Source organism: Oreochromis aureus, linkage group 19, assembly GCF_013358895.1.
Source record: "Oreochromis aureus strain Israel breed Guangdong linkage group 19, ZZ_aureus, whole genome shotgun sequence".
Lineage (NCBI taxonomy): Eukaryota > Metazoa > Chordata > Actinopteri > Cichliformes > Cichlidae > Oreochromis > Oreochromis aureus.
Genome location: NC_052960.1, coordinates 10,281,184 through 10,297,661, shown reverse-complemented (window position 1 = coordinate 10,297,661; position 16,478 = coordinate 10,281,184). Strand labels below are relative to the sequence as shown.

Below are 16,478 nucleotides of genomic sequence, written 5' to 3'. Positions count from 1 at the left end.
AAATGAACGCTTCCAAAAATAGCTCTCACCTTGTGACTAATATTGAACCACATTCGCACACACTTTGTTGTGTATCAGCAGCATTTGCAGTGCACTTTACTGCATGTGTGAAGCATGTATAAGCGAGGAAATGAGCAAATCACATTTTGCGGCCACTCTTCTCTGGGTCGGGGGAGGAGGTCTGTTCTAATTCTGGCCAATCACAGAGACACATCAGGGTTTTTTTCCCTGTCTCCTGCTCAGTCACCAGGCTTGTCAGGCCCATTTGTTAGAATAATTATATGGCTGTTAACAGCAACCTTGCCTAAAATAAAACGAGTGCTGCATTGGTTCAAAGACACCACATAAAATGGCTGCTAGAGATTTTACCAGAAGATTTATTACATTCACACGTTGTTAGCGTGAACACAGGTGCTGCTTGGGGTAAATTCCTGTTAAGATTACAATCAGAGGAGGCCCGTGGGTTGTTTTTAATAGAGGTGTGCTGTGGAGTATCTCTGTACTCCCTCTCTCTGTTCAGAGTGAGCTGTGCTCCACTGGTTTATTTTGAGGTGGTCTTATCACAGCTGTTGTAGCTGGTGGCAGCCTGTCCAAGCCCCTCGACACTCTTCCTTTTCTCCCTCTGGCCCTTGGTCCTGGTAAGACCCTGTTTGCTCCTTGCACTGCTTCTTCAGGGACATTTAGACTTTAATAGTTTAAAACATTAACTCTTGTGCTTGGGATGGTTTTCAAAACGTCTTCTTTAACGTACTAATGAGTGCCTCTCTGAATTTGATGGATGCAACCTTTGCCAAGTTTGTTAGATGCGAGAAGCTCTTGACGGCAGTGAGGCTAGTCTAGTCTGTGAATGCATTTATCAGTATTTATGTTAAAGTAATGGCTCACTAAAGCCACAGTGTTACATACACTGTTTTAAAGGTAACTTTAACCTCCTAGAAATATACTGCGTGCCGACGGGGTTGCTTATGTAACATTTGTGTTTTTATTGAATATTAATAGTTGAAAAACACGACTTCACTGCGCACAACCACTGACATCAATAAGAGTGGATAAGAAATAAATAAATAACGTGCCCATATTAAGAAGTTCTTAAAATAGCCTGTGGATCTGGAACAGGTGCCATGTGCTCCGCTTGTGAAAGCACAGGCAGCGTGAAGGCTGCACTAATTTTATGCACATAAACAGGCTCTGGCTGCAAGCCCGTACAACGCAAGATAGTCGCAAGCACTCGATAGGGGATTATATTTATTATTCACTAATTGGCTTTACTATTAGTTTAAGTGATTATTGTTTTTGTCGTATGGCAGATTTTCCAATGTCTGCCTGTCTTAACAGTAAATATAGGATGGTTTTGAAACCAAGAAAATCTTAGGCCACCATTCATTTCTTTATGTTTTGCGAAAATGGAAAAAATGAGTGTGTGATTTACTGAAACATGTGCGAAGATACACAGAAACAAAGAATTAAAAACAACGTTTGTACCCTTGTTCTTCGACAGGAGTTTCTTTAACTAGTCCTCTGGAATTGTTCTCCATCCTCATTGAAGGATGCAAATGGATCAAATGAAGGTCCACATACATCTCTCAGGTCCTGTGTCAGGTCTTTGCTGGACGTTTTCCTATTTCTAAGAAAATGACTCTCCTGGAGATATTTTTGTAGGCCTGCCACTTCTTTTGTCCTCCACCTGTCCAGATTACTCAGAATTTTAAGTAAAAACTACTCGGCATGCTGATATATGTTTTCAGCTAACAGCTCTTTGTGAATCACCTTATTGGTGTAAAGCTTATTGTCAAATTATTATATTATCTTTGGCTTTTTTTTAATAGCTTCGACATAAGAAATGAGAACAAATTACGTGTTTTTGTGACATGGTGCTAGTAACAAAGGGCCTAAAGATACAACTTAAAATCAATCTGTGCAAAGTTGTTTATTATATGTAAACACAACATTTGTTCACCCCTTGAGTCTTTCTTATACTTAAATGATTCTTGGGTCAGTTTTAAGTTGCTTAACAAACAACCCAATGAGTAAAAAAGCAGCCAATGTCCAAAGAAGAACTTGGTGGTAGTGTAGAAGTTCGAGTCTATTTTTCTGCTGAGCCTTTACAGCAGGATTACAGAGTTTTTACAGTCTTTTACCAAATAATTATGTGTCTATTTACAAAATATAATAATATCTGTTGATGTGTTGGGTCAGCCAATTCACTGAAAGACATTTAGTTACTGTCTGTGCTTTTTCTACTATGACAAAAAGTTCTGCAGAGATGAAGGTCTGTGCTGGAAATTCTCAAATCTGATTTGAGTTAATTTTACTGATTAATCAATCAGAAATCTGATTAAGTTTTAAAGAGCAAAGCTGGAATAACTACGACCAAAATGGACACTCAGCATGACTTTGCTTTTCTCCATGTTTACTACTTGACTAAACAGGAAAACATGAGTCTATCCTAAGCCTAATCCTTAGCCTCTTACACATGTACAGATTCCATTACAGAGCCAACCATCTCCCTTTTGGAACTACCTCAGAAAAATGGAGGCTTGTCAGGAGAATAAACCCTCACCCACGGGTCCTGAAGCATCGCCAGCCGAGGATCACCACATTGACCTGACAGAGGACCTGGGCCAACAGCTGGAGGACATCATTAGCACCTACCAGGCTGCCGAGATTCCAGCTGAGCCAGAGGACACGGAGGAGGTCACAGCTGTCAAAGAGGCAGAGACCCGCAAGGACCAGAAAATGGAGAAGAAGATGCTGAAAAATCTAGGTGTTGTGTGGGGTTTTGAAAAAACAAACAACAAAAAAAAAAAACAGTTTAATTGATTTTATCTGAGGTGGGTTTGATTCAGCTCAGTCAGCAAAAGTCCAGGTTGTACTGAAAGTGATAGGTGTGTGATAGCAGAGCCGTAACGCGTGTAAGTGCATCCATCTGCAACAGAGAGGGAGGTAAAATAGTATTTCCAAATGCCTTTTATAGTTTGTGTCAGCTGCCAAGATGATTTTTCACAAGATGGACCAGCAGAGTTCTTGAAGTCCCAGAAAATCATCCAACAATAATTTCTGTATCAGTCTGTTTAAAACTGGCTTTACGGCAATGATTGATTTTTAAGGTTAAATTCTGTATGGCTGCTCAGGGAAGGAAGCTATGCTGTTGATGCAAAGTCTGAACAAACTCGATTCTCCGGAAGAGAAACTGCAGGCCATCATCAAGAAGCATGCCGAGCTGGTGAGTGGATAAAACAAAGGTGAAGAGAGCAAAAAAAGAAAATATATAGTAGCTCTCATCAAAGCTATGGTTTGTTTCCAGAGAAAAGATATATTCACTATTATAGGCACTGTGTGTGTGCTTTTGCAGCTAGAGGAGCATCGCAATGATCAGAAGCAGATGAAAGTTCTCCAGAAGAAGCTTCTCCAAGTGATGAAGGAGAAGGACCAGCTGCAGAGCGAGCACAGCCGTGCAGTGCTGGCTCGCAGCAAACTGGAGGGGCTCTGCAGAGAGCTGCAAAGACATAACAAGACTTTAAAGGTAGCTCAATTCCAGACATCACTGCTTGAACAGTGTCTAATCAGAGATGCCGAAATCGCCATTTGTTGTTGAGCTATGGTGCCAGGTGGTCCCAGCATATTTTTTGCTCTACAGGATATGACATCAGCTGGCACTGAAAATCTGCCGCTATGTCAAAGCTCAAAGTTTGACCTATTCCACTGCCACCCTCACAACTCCTGTTGTGAAGCCAAGTGTTGTTCAAAGCAGCAGAACTTTATTTTAAAGCGATGGTTCACTCCCTGATCAATCATGCATGTTTTTGCTTGCAGTGTAGCGCTTTTAGTCAAGATTGTTTTGGTGTGAGTTGCTCAGTTTCAGAGCTTTTTGATGCTTAAGCAACTATCACCTTTATAATAACCATAAGAACTGTGCAGACAACACTGTAGTTCAGTTGAAAGGGTTTGCATTCTCTCTTTTATAAGTTTAACATCATGGATGCTTCCTCCTGTACAGTGATCCAGTTGCTCCATGAGCTTCCTGTATGGCTGCTAGCTGGAACAATAGCAAATGATATAAGTCAGTGGTAGTGCACAAGACAAACAAAACAGTTGAGCATTCAAATGCATTTTGCAGTACAGGTTTGAAAGCTAACACCCATGCCTGAATCGCAGGAGGAGACCCTGCAGAGGTGCAGAGAGGATGACCTAAAGAGGAAAGAGATCACCACCCATTTCCAGGGCACGCTCAGTGAGATTCAGGCCCAAATTGAGGAACACAGCAGCCGCAACACCAAACTGTGTCAGGAGAACAGCGCTCTTGCAGAAAAACTGAAGGGACTCATTTCACAATACGACCAGCGAGAGGCGGTATGGATCCTGCTACAGTGTGAACAGACACGGACACTCGCATAACATAACAGCAAAGCCAATTTGTACTCCCAGTCTACATGCATTATTAAAACTGGATAAACTGTACTTGTGTAAACCTTCTCACATCTGTGCCCATGAATTATTTGCAGATTTCTCCCAGGTCTTACATTTATTAGTTACACTATTTCAGTTTTATGTAGCCAAAGGCTCCCAGAGCGAGAAATGAAACAGCTTTCTCTGTGAAAACTACTCATAAATCCACCTGAATGTCTTCCAGAACCTGGAAAAGGTTTTCAAGCACAGAGACCTGAAAGAAAAGCTGCTGGAAACCAAACTCGCGCAGGCAAACATGCTGCTGAAGGAGGCAGAGGAGAAGCATAAGCTGGAAAAAGACCATGTACGTTTTTTCGTTGTGCATTTTAATAAAAGATTTGTTGTAATAATCCCCTAATGCTCATTTTTCTTTACCATTTCAAAATCACACAGCTGCTGAAACAGGCAGCAGAATATAAACTGCAAGTGAAGGTCATGAAGGAGCAAGAGATCGATATGAAAACCCAGGTATGGTATCAGGGCATCATGGGCAAAATTGGATCATTTTTCTACCTCCCTGGAGAAAAGTATAATGTTTTGTTACCATTCTTCCTCAGCTTGATATGTACTCCAAGAAGTTTGATGAATTCCAGGGCACGGTATCAAAGAGTAACAGTGTCTACAGCAGCTTCAAACAGGACATGGACAAAGTAAGTTTGGTTTTACAGAATATTTGAAGTCTGCTTCAGGAGATTAACTAAATTATTGAGTTTTTCTGCAAAAAGATGATGACAAAGATGACAAAAATACAAATGAGAGGAAAGAATCCCATGAGCTTTTCAGTGACACTTCAAAAACTAACAAACCTTATAATCCTACACTTGCTCAGTTGCAGCTATTTTTAGAAGACACTTTGATTGTCTGCAGCATAACATGATTTTTTGTTGTTGTTGTTGTGCAGATGGCCAAGAAAATGAAAAAGCTGGAGAAAGACTGCCAGTCATGGAAGACTCGCTTTGATGGCTGCAATAAGAATCTTATTGACATGGTGGCAGATGTAAGAATTTTTTGTTGTTGTTTTAAGTCATTAATACCCTCAGACATAGGTATATTTTTAAAGATATGACCCACCAGGGAAAAAAATTAGTCTACCATATGAAAATTTATACAATATGTTTAAATATCTTTTTTACAGAAAGCAATTAAGGAAAAAGAGTTTGAGCTTCTCACCATCAAAAACCAGAAGCTTGAGAATCTGTGTAGGGCTTTGCAGGAAGAAAGGAAGAGTCTATATGCAAAGGTGCATGGAGCTGGCAGTCAACCGGAGGACAAGTCTGCTGATCCGTCAGAGAAGGGGGGCTCTGAGAAGACACCTGAAGACCCAAATGAGAATCAGCCCATCCAGAATACTGCAGCACCTGCCCCTACCGGGACACCGACGCTCACAAGTCCGCTCACTGCGGAACTGGCTAAACTGAAGGCTGAACAAGCCCTTCTGAAAGAGGTCGCCAGTTCTTTCACAATCTCTCACATTGCCCCTACAGAAACAGGCACAAGTCAATCACATGAACCCACTGAGGAGCCAGAGGAGAACCACATAGAGCAGAGCGAACACCAAGAAGTCCACGAGGATGGATACCAACAAACGAGAGATTTGGAAATGGAGTCAGTTGATTAATGCTGAAATCACTGTGAAAAGAAACCATGTTTATGTGAGATTCTTAGCAATAAAAATAAAAATGCTACATCTGTGTTGAGTGTCTGATCCTAGTGTAAAGACATTTAAAAGTGGGTTTATTTTAGTATGCAAATCTCCACCTATAACTACACAGATTTATGAACTTGTTTAACAAACCGGAGCTTTTCCGACTACCCGTTTTTTTTCTCCAGTAACAGTTTGTGAGACTCAGTTCTATATCATGAGCCCCCTCCCAGCAGCCTCAGCCTATAGCAGTATAACTAAAAGAATGTTCAGGGTCATCTAATGTAGCTCTAACTTTAATCGTATATCAAAATCAAAATTTTAAGGCCAATATTAAAAGTACAGAGGCTATCTGGCTTCTAAATCCAAACTGGGAACTGGTTCTGGAATCACAGAACAATTATTAATATCCTAATGTGATACTGTACCAAATCAGTGAACAGTTATAGCATAACTAAATGATAAAATGGGCTTGATGTCAAAGAATGTACATTTTATTTCCTTTCTTTCATCTTTGTTTTTTGCCTTTTTATCTATTTCAGTTTTGATTAAATGTTTTGTTATAAGTCATTTAAAACCTGCAAACAAACACTTGTGTCACAAATCAGTGACGTTCCCCTTTAAACTGAGCTTCAGTCGAAAATCTTTTGGCTCTAAACTTGGCCAGAATGGACTTTGCGAGAAAGCAGAGGCAGTTGTTGCTGCGGTCCACGATAAGAGGCTGGAGAGTTTAAAAGGAAAATGGCAGAACAACCAGATTCAACTGCAATTTCTTGTGCAAAAGCTCTCTCGTCTTTTGTCGAAAAAGGGAAAGCTCTGCTGGACCTCGCTGAGAAGGAGAGCAGGGAAGGTAGGTCACACAAGTGTACATAAAAATAGACACCAGTCGCCAAACAATTTATGCTCGTAGCATGAGCAGGGGCTGCAGGAGTCCTATCAATCATTATACATAAAGAATCCGCTGAAACGGTTAGCTGCTAACTTCATGCACTTTGTGTCACACAGGCTTGTGCCAAGAATTCGTCAGGCAGAAAATCCGCATACAGCGTAAACAGTCACTGCTGGGTCTGATTGAAGCCGGTGCAACTCTGTACAACAGGTTTAAAGTCCCAGCTTCAGTTTAACTAAGCAGTCTCTTCTGTTAAACCTTATTATATTTAATATTTATAGCTAAAATATGTATTGAAGTGTTATATTTCAGGCCCATTTTTTCTGCTTCACAGCCTGTCTGTTAAACGAAAAAAGGATGCAGAGGATCTCTGGAGCAAAAATACAAAGTAAGAGCACAAAAATTAAACTAAAATGTACTGAGGTATATATAACTACTATATCATCTAGATTATATGACAAAGGCCAAATCAGCTGTACCTTGTGCTGACACAATTGCTGTGCATCCACTCACTGATTCACATAGTACAGTAAGTCACAGCCTCAATAAACTGACATAACCCCTGAGAACTATTCTGCATGATGTTCCCAGCTGTGCTGCTTTGAGAGAAGCTCTTCAGGACTTTAAAGAGCTAGAAGTGAGTTCTTATAATAGAAAATGTAAAATTTTTTTAAAAAGCATACTCATCATGGTCATTTTACGTAGTGCAGCCAATGTACCGCAGGTGCAGTGGGATGCCTTTCTACAGCGTTTGGATGATGAGTTACAACTGAGTCCTAAAATACACAATGATGATCATCAATCAAAATGCATTTCACCAGATACGCCGCTCATCGATGCCAGAACTGGAGAGTGGGTTTGATGAAAGTCTTTAATGCTTCCACACTTATTAAAAAAAGCGTAACAATGAACCTCATATATCTGCCAGTGTTTATGGGTTGTTGGTGCTGTCTGCTTTGCACCTTTATATTTTACTGAGGCTTTGTGTTTGACAGAACAGTAACACTGCAGAAATATCTTGGGAGAGGTAAGAAGATATTGCTGGTGTTAATCCGTCAGTTCTCCTGTCTGCTCTGCCGTCTACACATTCAAGATCTGCAGAAGAATCAAGTAAACATCACACACCTAATAACAATGTTTTGCTACATTCATCCAAACCTATTAGGATGACTCATTGTGACCGCAGTAACACATTCTTGTTTTTTTACTATGCAAGAAAAATGCCAGACATAACAGCACGATATAAAATACTAATTTGAACCAAAAAAAAAAAAAGATTACCAAAGAGTTATAAGGTGAAAACTTGGTATATCTCAACAAGGTGTGCAGTGTGTCTTTAAGGGAGGGAAACAGGGAGAAAGTGGTAACAGGTGTTGAGCCCAAATTTAAAATTTTTGGGTGTATTTGTAATCAGTGTGTGTAGAGGAAATCATTAGAGAGGAAGTAGTAAGTATCTACAGTCATCTGTAATACACGGTTGCAACTCTATCATGATATTGGGCTGCATTTCAATCAGTGGTGTTGGGGTTCTTGTCAATAAATGGTATTATGAATGTAGAAAAGTATCATCAGATGTTGATACACCACGCAATAATACCATCTGGAAATCGTCCGATTGACAGTGATCCCAAAAACACTGCTAATGCAGTAAAAGTAAACATGAAAAACACGTAATGAACATAATTAGTCATACACTGGCCTCCCCACATCCTGGACTCAACATTATTGAAGCAGCGTATGATCATTCAGTTTAATCAAATTCAATAGTTTTATTTATATAGCACCAAAATCACAACAATTGCCTCAAGGCTATCAGGCTTTCCCCCCCATTCTCTGTTAAGATACCCTAGAACGGAACAAAAGGCAGCCAACATCCAAAGAAGAGGTTTTAATGCCCTAAGAGAGTTCAAAGTCGAAGAATAAAAGGGGTCATACCAAATATTTACTTTCAAGCTCATTGGAAATGCACACATGCTGTTTTTGCCCCATACACTGTGTTCCTATTTTCTTTTTTTCAGTAAACTGTTGGCTCAAGACTTCTGCACCATGGTTTATGTGCAGTGTGATATTCTCATAAATACAATCATCTGATCTCTAAAATCCCCCAGTACAGTATACAGAACTTACATAATTATACTTTTATCTCTCTTTTTTTTTGCCTGTCCCATTTGGTTCTTTGGCCATCAGAATTATTGTCTGAAGGCCAAGAAAGACGCCCAACGGATTAATTTTACCAAATGGATCATCATGGCCTTGCCATATCGGTCCATTTGACTGACCTTTGTTATTATTATTTATTTTATTTATTTTCAGTTGTTACAGATGGGACAGACATGACTGGGGGATAGGAAAGGGAGAAAGAAAAATAGAGGGGAATATGGACAGTGAGAAAGGGCACTTAAAAAAAAAATCACCTGGATCACCTGTTGAGAGAAGAAAAAACAGAAGAGAAAACAAGCAAAAAAGAGAGCAACATAATAAACACAACACCACTGCAATAATAGCTAAGAGTAGCTAAGAGTAAAAACAGTAGATACTAAATATTGAATGTTGTTGTGCAGCACGCAAGAAAGAAAGGTGTAGTTTGTGTCTGTGAACACCCGTGTGTACACCTGTGTGGATGAGTGCGCTTGTATTCAAAAGGTTTCTCCATGTAATGATCTGCTAGGGGGGGAGGGATGGATGGATGGATGGATGGATGGATGGATGGATGGATGCATACATGCATGCATGCATGCATACATATATAGATATATATACTTTTATCTCTAATGTTACTTTGCAGAGTTCTCTGGATGCACACTCAGTACAAGTGGTGGTCATTTCGTTTGGCTGTCAGGAGGGAGCATCACACTGGGTAAAGCAAACAGGCTGTCAGTACGACATGCTGCTGGATCCCAGTAGAAAGGTCAGGGGTCAACATCAGACAATACAAATTTCAGTCTTTGATAAATAAATAAATGAAATCATTGTTGGATATTGCAGATTTATAGTGCATTTGGCCTGGGAGCATCTCTGAAGAAAGTGTTAAACTTCGGTAATATACTGATCTACTCTGAATATGTAGCGAACGATATGGAGTTTCCACGAGAGCTTCCGTGGATCCAAGACGACATGTTTCAGGTCATCAGAATTCAATATGACTATTTTGTGCAACACATCTACATAATGAATTCTAAGAGGTGATAGAGAAATTCACTAAATTTTCACCACAAAGAAAGAGTTTTAAGATTTATGAATAATTTCTCGTTACTATCATTTGTTCCAGCTGGGAGGCAACTTTGTTTTGGACGAACATGGAAGGGTGCTGTTCTCTCACCGCTGCCAGAGTCCAATAGACCGACCCTCAGTAGAGGACATTTTATCTGCACAGTGAATATTAAAATCCTTCATGCACGGCACAACTTAATTAAAGGAAAAAAGAAACAGATGACGTCAGCTGATTAATTCTTTGTATCAAGTTAAGATAAGCGTGATTATTAAGCCATCTTTGAAATGATAATTTTGTGAGAACTGCTTTAAAAGTATTACTTTTTTATACAGTGCTGTGAAAAAGTAGATTTCTTCGTTTTTTGCTTATTTGTCATATGTAAATCTTTCAGATCATGAAAAAATGTCAGTATTGGACAAAGATAACCCAAATAAAGAGCAAAGTGCAGTTTTAAATTATTTTATTTATTAAGGGGAAAAAGTTATCCAAATCTACCTGTGCCTATGTGAAAAAGTAATTGCCCTTAAACCTAATAACTGATTGTGCCACCGTTGGCAGCAATCAAGCGTTAGCAATAACTGGCAATGAGTCTCACATCGCTGTGGAGGAATTTTGGCTGCTCTTCTTTGCAGAATTGTTTTAATTCAGCCACATTGTAGGATTTTCAAGCATGAACGGCCTCTTTGAGGTGATGCCACAGCATCTCAATCAGTTTTAAGTTTGGATTTTGACAAGGTCACTCCAAGCCTTTATTTTAGTTGTTGGTTTTTTTGTTTTAGCCATTCAGATATCCTGCTGTATTAAGTGTATCAAGTGAGCTTGAACTTGTATAAACTGATGACTGGACATTCAGGACCTTCTGGTAGAGAGCAAAATTCACAATCAATTACAGAACATAATGGAGGCGCAAGCAGCAAACCAGCCAAAGACAGCCCCAGACTTTACACAAGATGCAACAGGACTCCAATTCCAAAAATTTTAGTTTTGTGTATTCAGAATATTTTTCCAAAAATCTCGGGGTTCATTAAGATGTTTTTTTGGCAAAGATGAGACAAGCTTTTGTGTTCTTTTTAGTCAGCAGTCATGTTTTTCATCTTTGAATTCTCCCATGGATGCCATTTTTGCCCACTTGCTTCCTTATTGTTGAAATATGCACTCTGACCATAACTGAGGCAAGTGAAGCCTGCACTTTTTTACATTTTTGTTGTTGCGGGTTCTTTTGTGACCTCCTGGATGAGTCGTTGATGCACTCTTGGTAAGGTGACCGCTCCTTGAAAGCGTCACCACTGTTCCAAGTAAAGTACAACTTATGGTTGGGTTTCCTGAGTTTGCAATTGCTTACACAGCATTGCTAAACAGAGGTGACACAGCACAGCCTCTATACTCTAAGGTCTGAAGCCTCTTTTGTCCTATGATAAGTGCTCTGAGTGATTAAGTGATAAAACCTGGTGTATAAATGAAGTCCATTTAAACATGGCGACTTTTTGGAAGCGTTTCTTCCATTTTATCTTAAAAAGCATACATTTTGCAGAAACAATAACTGTTTTCAGCTTTAAAATCAGATGTTAAAACTGCTGCTTCTGATATCTGAATTTGAATCAATGATTAGAAAATGATGCAAGAAGAGTTCTCGACAAATTTGCAAAAGCAGAAGAAAAGCAGTTCAAAAATGTATCTTAATGATAAAAATGAAGATGAAGGCTAAAGGTAGAAAATGCACCTATGCAGACATAAATCACAGGATCAAGTTTCATAATGCTGCATGTTTAATGACATAAGCCTGTGCAAAACCCTTGAAATGATGAGAAGTAAACTCAAGAGTTATAAAAAAAAAAGTGGGCCTTTGATCAAGACTCTTCTTAGACATCTTCAGACTAGAACTGCATGAAGAGACCCATCATTTTAAGACAGTCCTTAATCACCAGAGATGGCAAACGTGGACAAACTCATCATGCAGATATGAGACTGTGGGCCATTCCAGATGAAGATTGCCACACTTCGTCCATTTCCATTAATAGTTTTCGCTTTTGTAGTTGTTGGAGTTGTTTTCTTAGGCCACACTCTGGATCACCGGTGCTGGAGTCCTGGAGCTGAGGGCCTCTGGGAGGAATGTGGATGGAGTGAGGTCAGGGTGCGGGACGTGACCATTCCCCACTCAGAACAGTCTGGATCTTTCAGCCGTTGTGAGAGATTTGCAGTGGACTGGAGCGAAAGCCAAAAGAAATGTGATGAACTTGACTGGCAGTGGATTTCTAATGCAACCCAGCCGGTGGCATGCAAAAGCAGATGGGTGTTTGATGAAAACCGCACCACTACTGTTTCAGAGGTAAGTGGTCATTTTTCTCCTATTTCTCCAATGATGTTACAGTATGATGTAATATATCTTTAAATTGATTTCACAGCTGTTGTAATTGATCTCATGGGTTGTGTTTGCATTAGACTGATTCATGTTTTGACTACTTGAGAAGAAACTCACTGTATCACATGTAATATTCATGTGATGTTGTGTAACTGTGGAACATGACCTAATCTGTCCTGCAGCTAAAAATAAAACAAGTGAGTCATGTTACCATGAGAGTTTTAAAGAAATTCGTTTTCAGCGTTTGCTATACATATGTCAGAAAAGTTCTGCTGTGAAAAGAAGCGTTTTCCTGGATCTAAACTTTCCAATATTGCCCCCCTTTCTATTCTCGTCACACACATTTATTTGTGTTCTTTGGGTTTTACTTGTTTTGTTTTACTGTGATAATCATGAAATCACAAAGAAAAACAGCGTTAATCTGTGTGTTTCTTGGAATTCCTTCCCACCTAGTTTTCAGATCCTGGCTCCACGACCTGAATCAAGTTTCCCTGGCATGTGGATTTTTCATTGGAACTTTTGTGACAGGTTACCCAGCTGTCAGGTTTATTATGCACCAATGACAACACATTTTTTTCTTTTCACCAACAAATCAATTTAGACATACCCCTCTAACTCCTTGACCCTAGATGACATCACCGACTTATTTATGGACCTTTTCGATTTCTCGTTTAGCATTTTGGTCATTTCATCATTCTTTAAAAACAAGATATCACATCACTGAGGATATAAAGTAGCAACTGATAGGGTAGCAATGCCTAAATCTTTTCTTGCATTGTCATCTGATTTACTTTAAATTGGAAAATAAACAATAAAATGATCATCATTTTGTACTAAGTAGGGTTTAAAACTAGTGATTCAGACCATAATCTCATTATCAAAATGAATAGTGACATATCAAATCAAGTGAAAACTACACAATGATTTCTTGTACATTTTTATACTTTTATTTTTTAACTAGAGCACCCCCTGTTGGCCACTAGATAGAATGGAGGTTTAAGGAGCACTATTCATAGACTGAGCAGCTATCCATCTTATACATTAGGTTGTTGGCTACGAAAGATCAAATCTACCCTTTGATTTAATTTAGAATATTTTGTCACATATTGTTTCCTTTGTTGTGTTAGACTGATTCGCTTTCAATGTTCAGCTAAAACATGTTATTTTCTTTATGTAGTGATTGAGTTCTTTGGGTCCAACAACAGGAAATTTGTGTCCATGGTGATTCGAACTTCCTACTCTATTGGCATGGTTATCCTGCCTGGCTGGTCTGGCTTACTTCCTGTCCTCCTGGAAGACTCTGCAGCTGGCCATGAGTCTTCCTGGCATCCTGTTTATCTCAAACCATTGGTATGAATATAATCTTCCTTCAGTGTGACACATTCAGTCTTTAATCTTCACTTCATATTCATGCTGAGTCCACTAGTAAGTTGTGTTTGTTAAAAGGATTGTTCCTGAATCTCCACACTGGTTTTTTCACAACAAAGAACTACCGAGGCCATGAAAGTTGCTGCAAACATTGCTAAATGCAATGGGAAATGCTTACCACATGATCTACCAGAGGTATGACAATATTTTTTGAACAACTGTATATTCTTATTAACATAGGAGATGCAATTTACAAATGGAATATTTTAACAGTCTATTAAAATGTTTTTAGATCATTCATTAGGAGGAAAAGAAGGAAGTACACAATGTGTCAATTATGGATTTGTTCAGGACACCAAATATAAGAAAAAACACTAATTTTAATGTATACTTGGTAAATCAGTCTGAAACTACATTTAAGGATTTTATGTTTTTATACAACATGATGGTACCATAATATAATTCTTTGATCCAGGTTTACAAGCACTGTAACAATGTCTTCTTGGATTTTTTTCTGTGCTGTGATGGAGCTTCCCATTGGGCTCATATTTTATCTGCTGGTGGACCGGGTTTGATGCTCCCTCACATACTCACTTTCACCATGGCCATTTTGGTTTTGAAATTGGAGGTGACAAGTGAAGGATGGATCTGACTGTGCAGCTAGACGTTTATCGGGTAACAGTTTATAGACAAAGAGTAGAGGAGTATAGGAGCTTTTGGAGCTGAAACATGACTGATTTCATCCAGTGAACAACTGCCAGGAACCACTCGCCAACCAGTGGTTGTATCACATTCACATTATTGGAGACATCTCAAAAGCAATGTGCACTTGCATCATGTGTGAAATCTCTGTAGGCAAAAGTCTACCACCAGTCCCCTTTCAACCACCGATATCGCCCTCTCGTACCCATTAAAAAAAGAGCAGGTTTAAGACACTTCTATAGTGGCTTCACTTTTCAGACCAATGTGGCTCTAACTTCCTGTCGTCAGTTTGAATTTCTCACAGAAATTTGGGTGGGTCAGTGTGTTCATCAGCTAGTAGCACTGGAGCCACTGTAGCCCCATTCCTGCTATACAGACTGGCCAGTATGTGGCTGGAGGTGCCTCTGGTTCTTTACAGTTAATTTAAAGTTTTTGATCTACCTGCAACTATTTTCTCGGAACATATTACTACATAAATAGTACAATTTAAAGTATTTAGCATATTACATATGTTATCTTTGTTTCAGGTGTGATGTTGATGCTGTACAGTGTACTGGTAACACTGTTGCCTGAGATGTCTAGAGTTGCCTTGCCAGAAATCATAGAATTGTTTTGCAGAAATGTTTCAGGATAATGAAAAAAAAATTGAAAATAAATTTAAAAACATGAAATAGAAATGTGCTGACAAAAACACTGGAGGAGGGAGGAAGACAGCAGAAAGAAAATCGGTGTTTGATGTCTAAGAGACAAGAGTGTGCTTAAAAGCCCAGTTTTCCAATTAGGCATTTGCCGCAGAGAGATTCATGCTCGAAGTCCTTCATTTCTGTCTGTGTGCGCTTTCTGACAGGAAGAAAGAGAAATCGAAGTATGCAGAGGGAAACAGCTTGATGAAAGTCTGACACTTCACAGAGAAAAACATTAGTGGATTTTTTCTGCAGATGTCCTGTGTTTACAATACACTGAACAGTAGCTTCACAGCCAGTGAAAAGTTATTTAAAACTGCCGTGGTTGTGCAGACTTGTGTTACATTCATATGAAGTGTTAACTAGAAATATAGACACTGTGAAGTGATGAAACACACAAGGTGTAAAGACAGTCAAATGAATAACGGATCAGCACCTTTATGTCTCCTTGAGACCAAATGGGTGTTAAAACTAAAAGAACCCTCAGGTATTTGAGTTACAGACCCAAAGACCAAAAACGCAATTTTGCCAACATGTAACCATTTATAAAACATTTTGGCCCCTACAAGACCCTTATGTTGTCTGAGTACTGTCATTTTTGTTCCTTTTAGTGATTGTGTTTAATAAACACCTCCTTCATCAGTTCAGCTCTATATTGGTTTATCTATACATCCATCCCACTACAACAACTCCATGAACCTGGTTCTGAAATGCAGATGCAATAGCTTTCTTTTGTTACTTTCACATACACCGTTTACCCGCCTGTAACCCTGTTCCAATGGGATTGGTCACTAGAGCTACACATAGCTCAATTGAGCTTTGTGAGATAGTGTTATCCTGCTCGAATTAGTCATCGGAAGATTGATACAATGTAGTAATATAGGGATCAACATGTTCAGCAACGATACCAAGGCTATGGCATTTAAACGTGCTCAGTTGGTACCAAAGTGTGCCAAGAAAATATTCTCCACACCATTACACCATTATATATTATATGTTTATATAAACTTATATATAAAACACTGTATAAACTTGACACAGCTGTGCACTCTTTAAGCTTTTAAATGAAAAAAATATATAAACTGTTATTCTCATGGGCTGGAACTTTTGTTTTTCTGCTTCTCTGAGAAATCTGCACATTCCATCATCCAGACAACAATACGCTTGATTGTTCATTT

General features: G+C 39.1%; 3 protein-coding genes across 5 annotated transcripts; all 3 read left to right on the top strand.

Moving 5' to 3' along the window:
• The first annotated feature begins 549 nt into the window (after nucleotides 1-549).
• On the top strand, nucleotides 550-6,131 carry txlnbb (taxilin beta b). Of its 2 annotated transcripts, none has more exons than XM_031737077.2 (10): nucleotides 550-638; nucleotides 2,482-2,764; nucleotides 3,132-3,223; nucleotides 3,353-3,523; nucleotides 4,156-4,350; nucleotides 4,631-4,750; nucleotides 4,840-4,914; nucleotides 5,004-5,096; nucleotides 5,348-5,443; nucleotides 5,582-6,131. In XM_031737077.2, the coding sequence occupies exons 2-10, from the start codon at nucleotides 2,530-2,532 to the stop codon at nucleotides 6,062-6,064; spliced, it is 1,560 nt and encodes a 519-aa protein (XP_031592937.1). In that variant the 5' UTR covers nucleotides 550-638; nucleotides 2,482-2,529; the 3' UTR covers nucleotides 6,065-6,131. The 2 variants fall into 2 exon arrangements, with proteins under 2 accessions (XP_031592937.1, XP_031592938.1); XM_031737078.2 differs by having other exon boundaries at nucleotides 568-638; nucleotides 2,494-2,764.
• A 633-nt stretch (nucleotides 6,132-6,764) lies between these two features.
• LOC116318132 (prostamide/prostaglandin F synthase-like) lies at nucleotides 6,765-10,643 on the top strand. 2 transcript variants are annotated; one of them, XM_031737079.2, is made up of 9 exons: nucleotides 6,765-6,938; nucleotides 7,094-7,187; nucleotides 7,312-7,365; nucleotides 7,569-7,614; nucleotides 7,702-7,829; nucleotides 7,973-8,087; nucleotides 9,763-9,885; nucleotides 9,963-10,100; nucleotides 10,246-10,643. In XM_031737079.2, exons 1-9 carry the CDS (start codon nucleotides 6,830-6,832, stop codon nucleotides 10,351-10,353), a joined length of 915 nt encoding a protein of 304 aa, XP_031592939.1. In that variant the 5' UTR covers nucleotides 6,765-6,829; the 3' UTR covers nucleotides 10,354-10,643. The 2 variants fall into 2 exon arrangements, with proteins under 2 accessions (XP_031592939.1, XP_039459429.1); XM_039603495.1 differs by having other exon boundaries at nucleotides 9,963-10,159.
• Nucleotides 10,644-11,646: 1,003 nt separating this feature from the next.
• Nucleotides 11,647-13,166, top strand: oct2 (organic cation transporter 2). Its single transcript, XM_039603651.1, is given in 2 exon segments — nucleotides 11,647-12,514; nucleotides 12,862-13,166. Coding segments are annotated over 2 exon segments (648 nt in total). The 5' UTR covers nucleotides 11,647-12,115; the 3' UTR covers nucleotides 13,111-13,166.
• The last annotated feature ends 3,312 nt before the right edge of the window (nucleotides 13,167-16,478 follow it).

What these genes read in the sequence shown, in the direction of transcription:
- txlnbb (XM_031737077.2), top strand. Translation starts at nt 2,530, where the DNA reads ATGGAGGCTTGTCAGGAGAATAAACCCTCACCCACGGGTCCTGAAGCA. An exon ending in TCAAGAAGCATGCCGAGCTG is followed by an intron (nt 3,224 to 3,352) that starts GTGAGTGGATAA and finishes GTGCTTTTGCAG; the next exon opens with CTAGAGGAGCATCGCAATGA. An exon ending in TCAAACAGGACATGGACAAA is followed by an intron (nt 5,097 to 5,347) that starts GTAAGTTTGGTT and finishes GTTGTTGTGCAG; the next exon opens with ATGGCCAAGAAAATGAAAAA.
- LOC116318132 (XM_039603495.1), top strand. Translation starts at nt 6,830, where the DNA reads ATGGCAGAACAACCAGATTCAACTGCAATTTCTTGTGCAAAAGCTCTC. An exon ending in GGTGCAACTCTGTACAACAG is followed by an intron (nt 7,188 to 7,311) that starts GTTTAAAGTCCC and finishes TCTGCTTCACAG; the next exon opens with CCTGTCTGTTAAACGAAAAA. An exon ending in AGGACTTTAAAGAGCTAGAA is followed by an intron (nt 7,615 to 7,701) that starts GTGAGTTCTTAT and finishes AATGTACCGCAG; the next exon opens with GTGCAGTGGGATGCCTTTCT.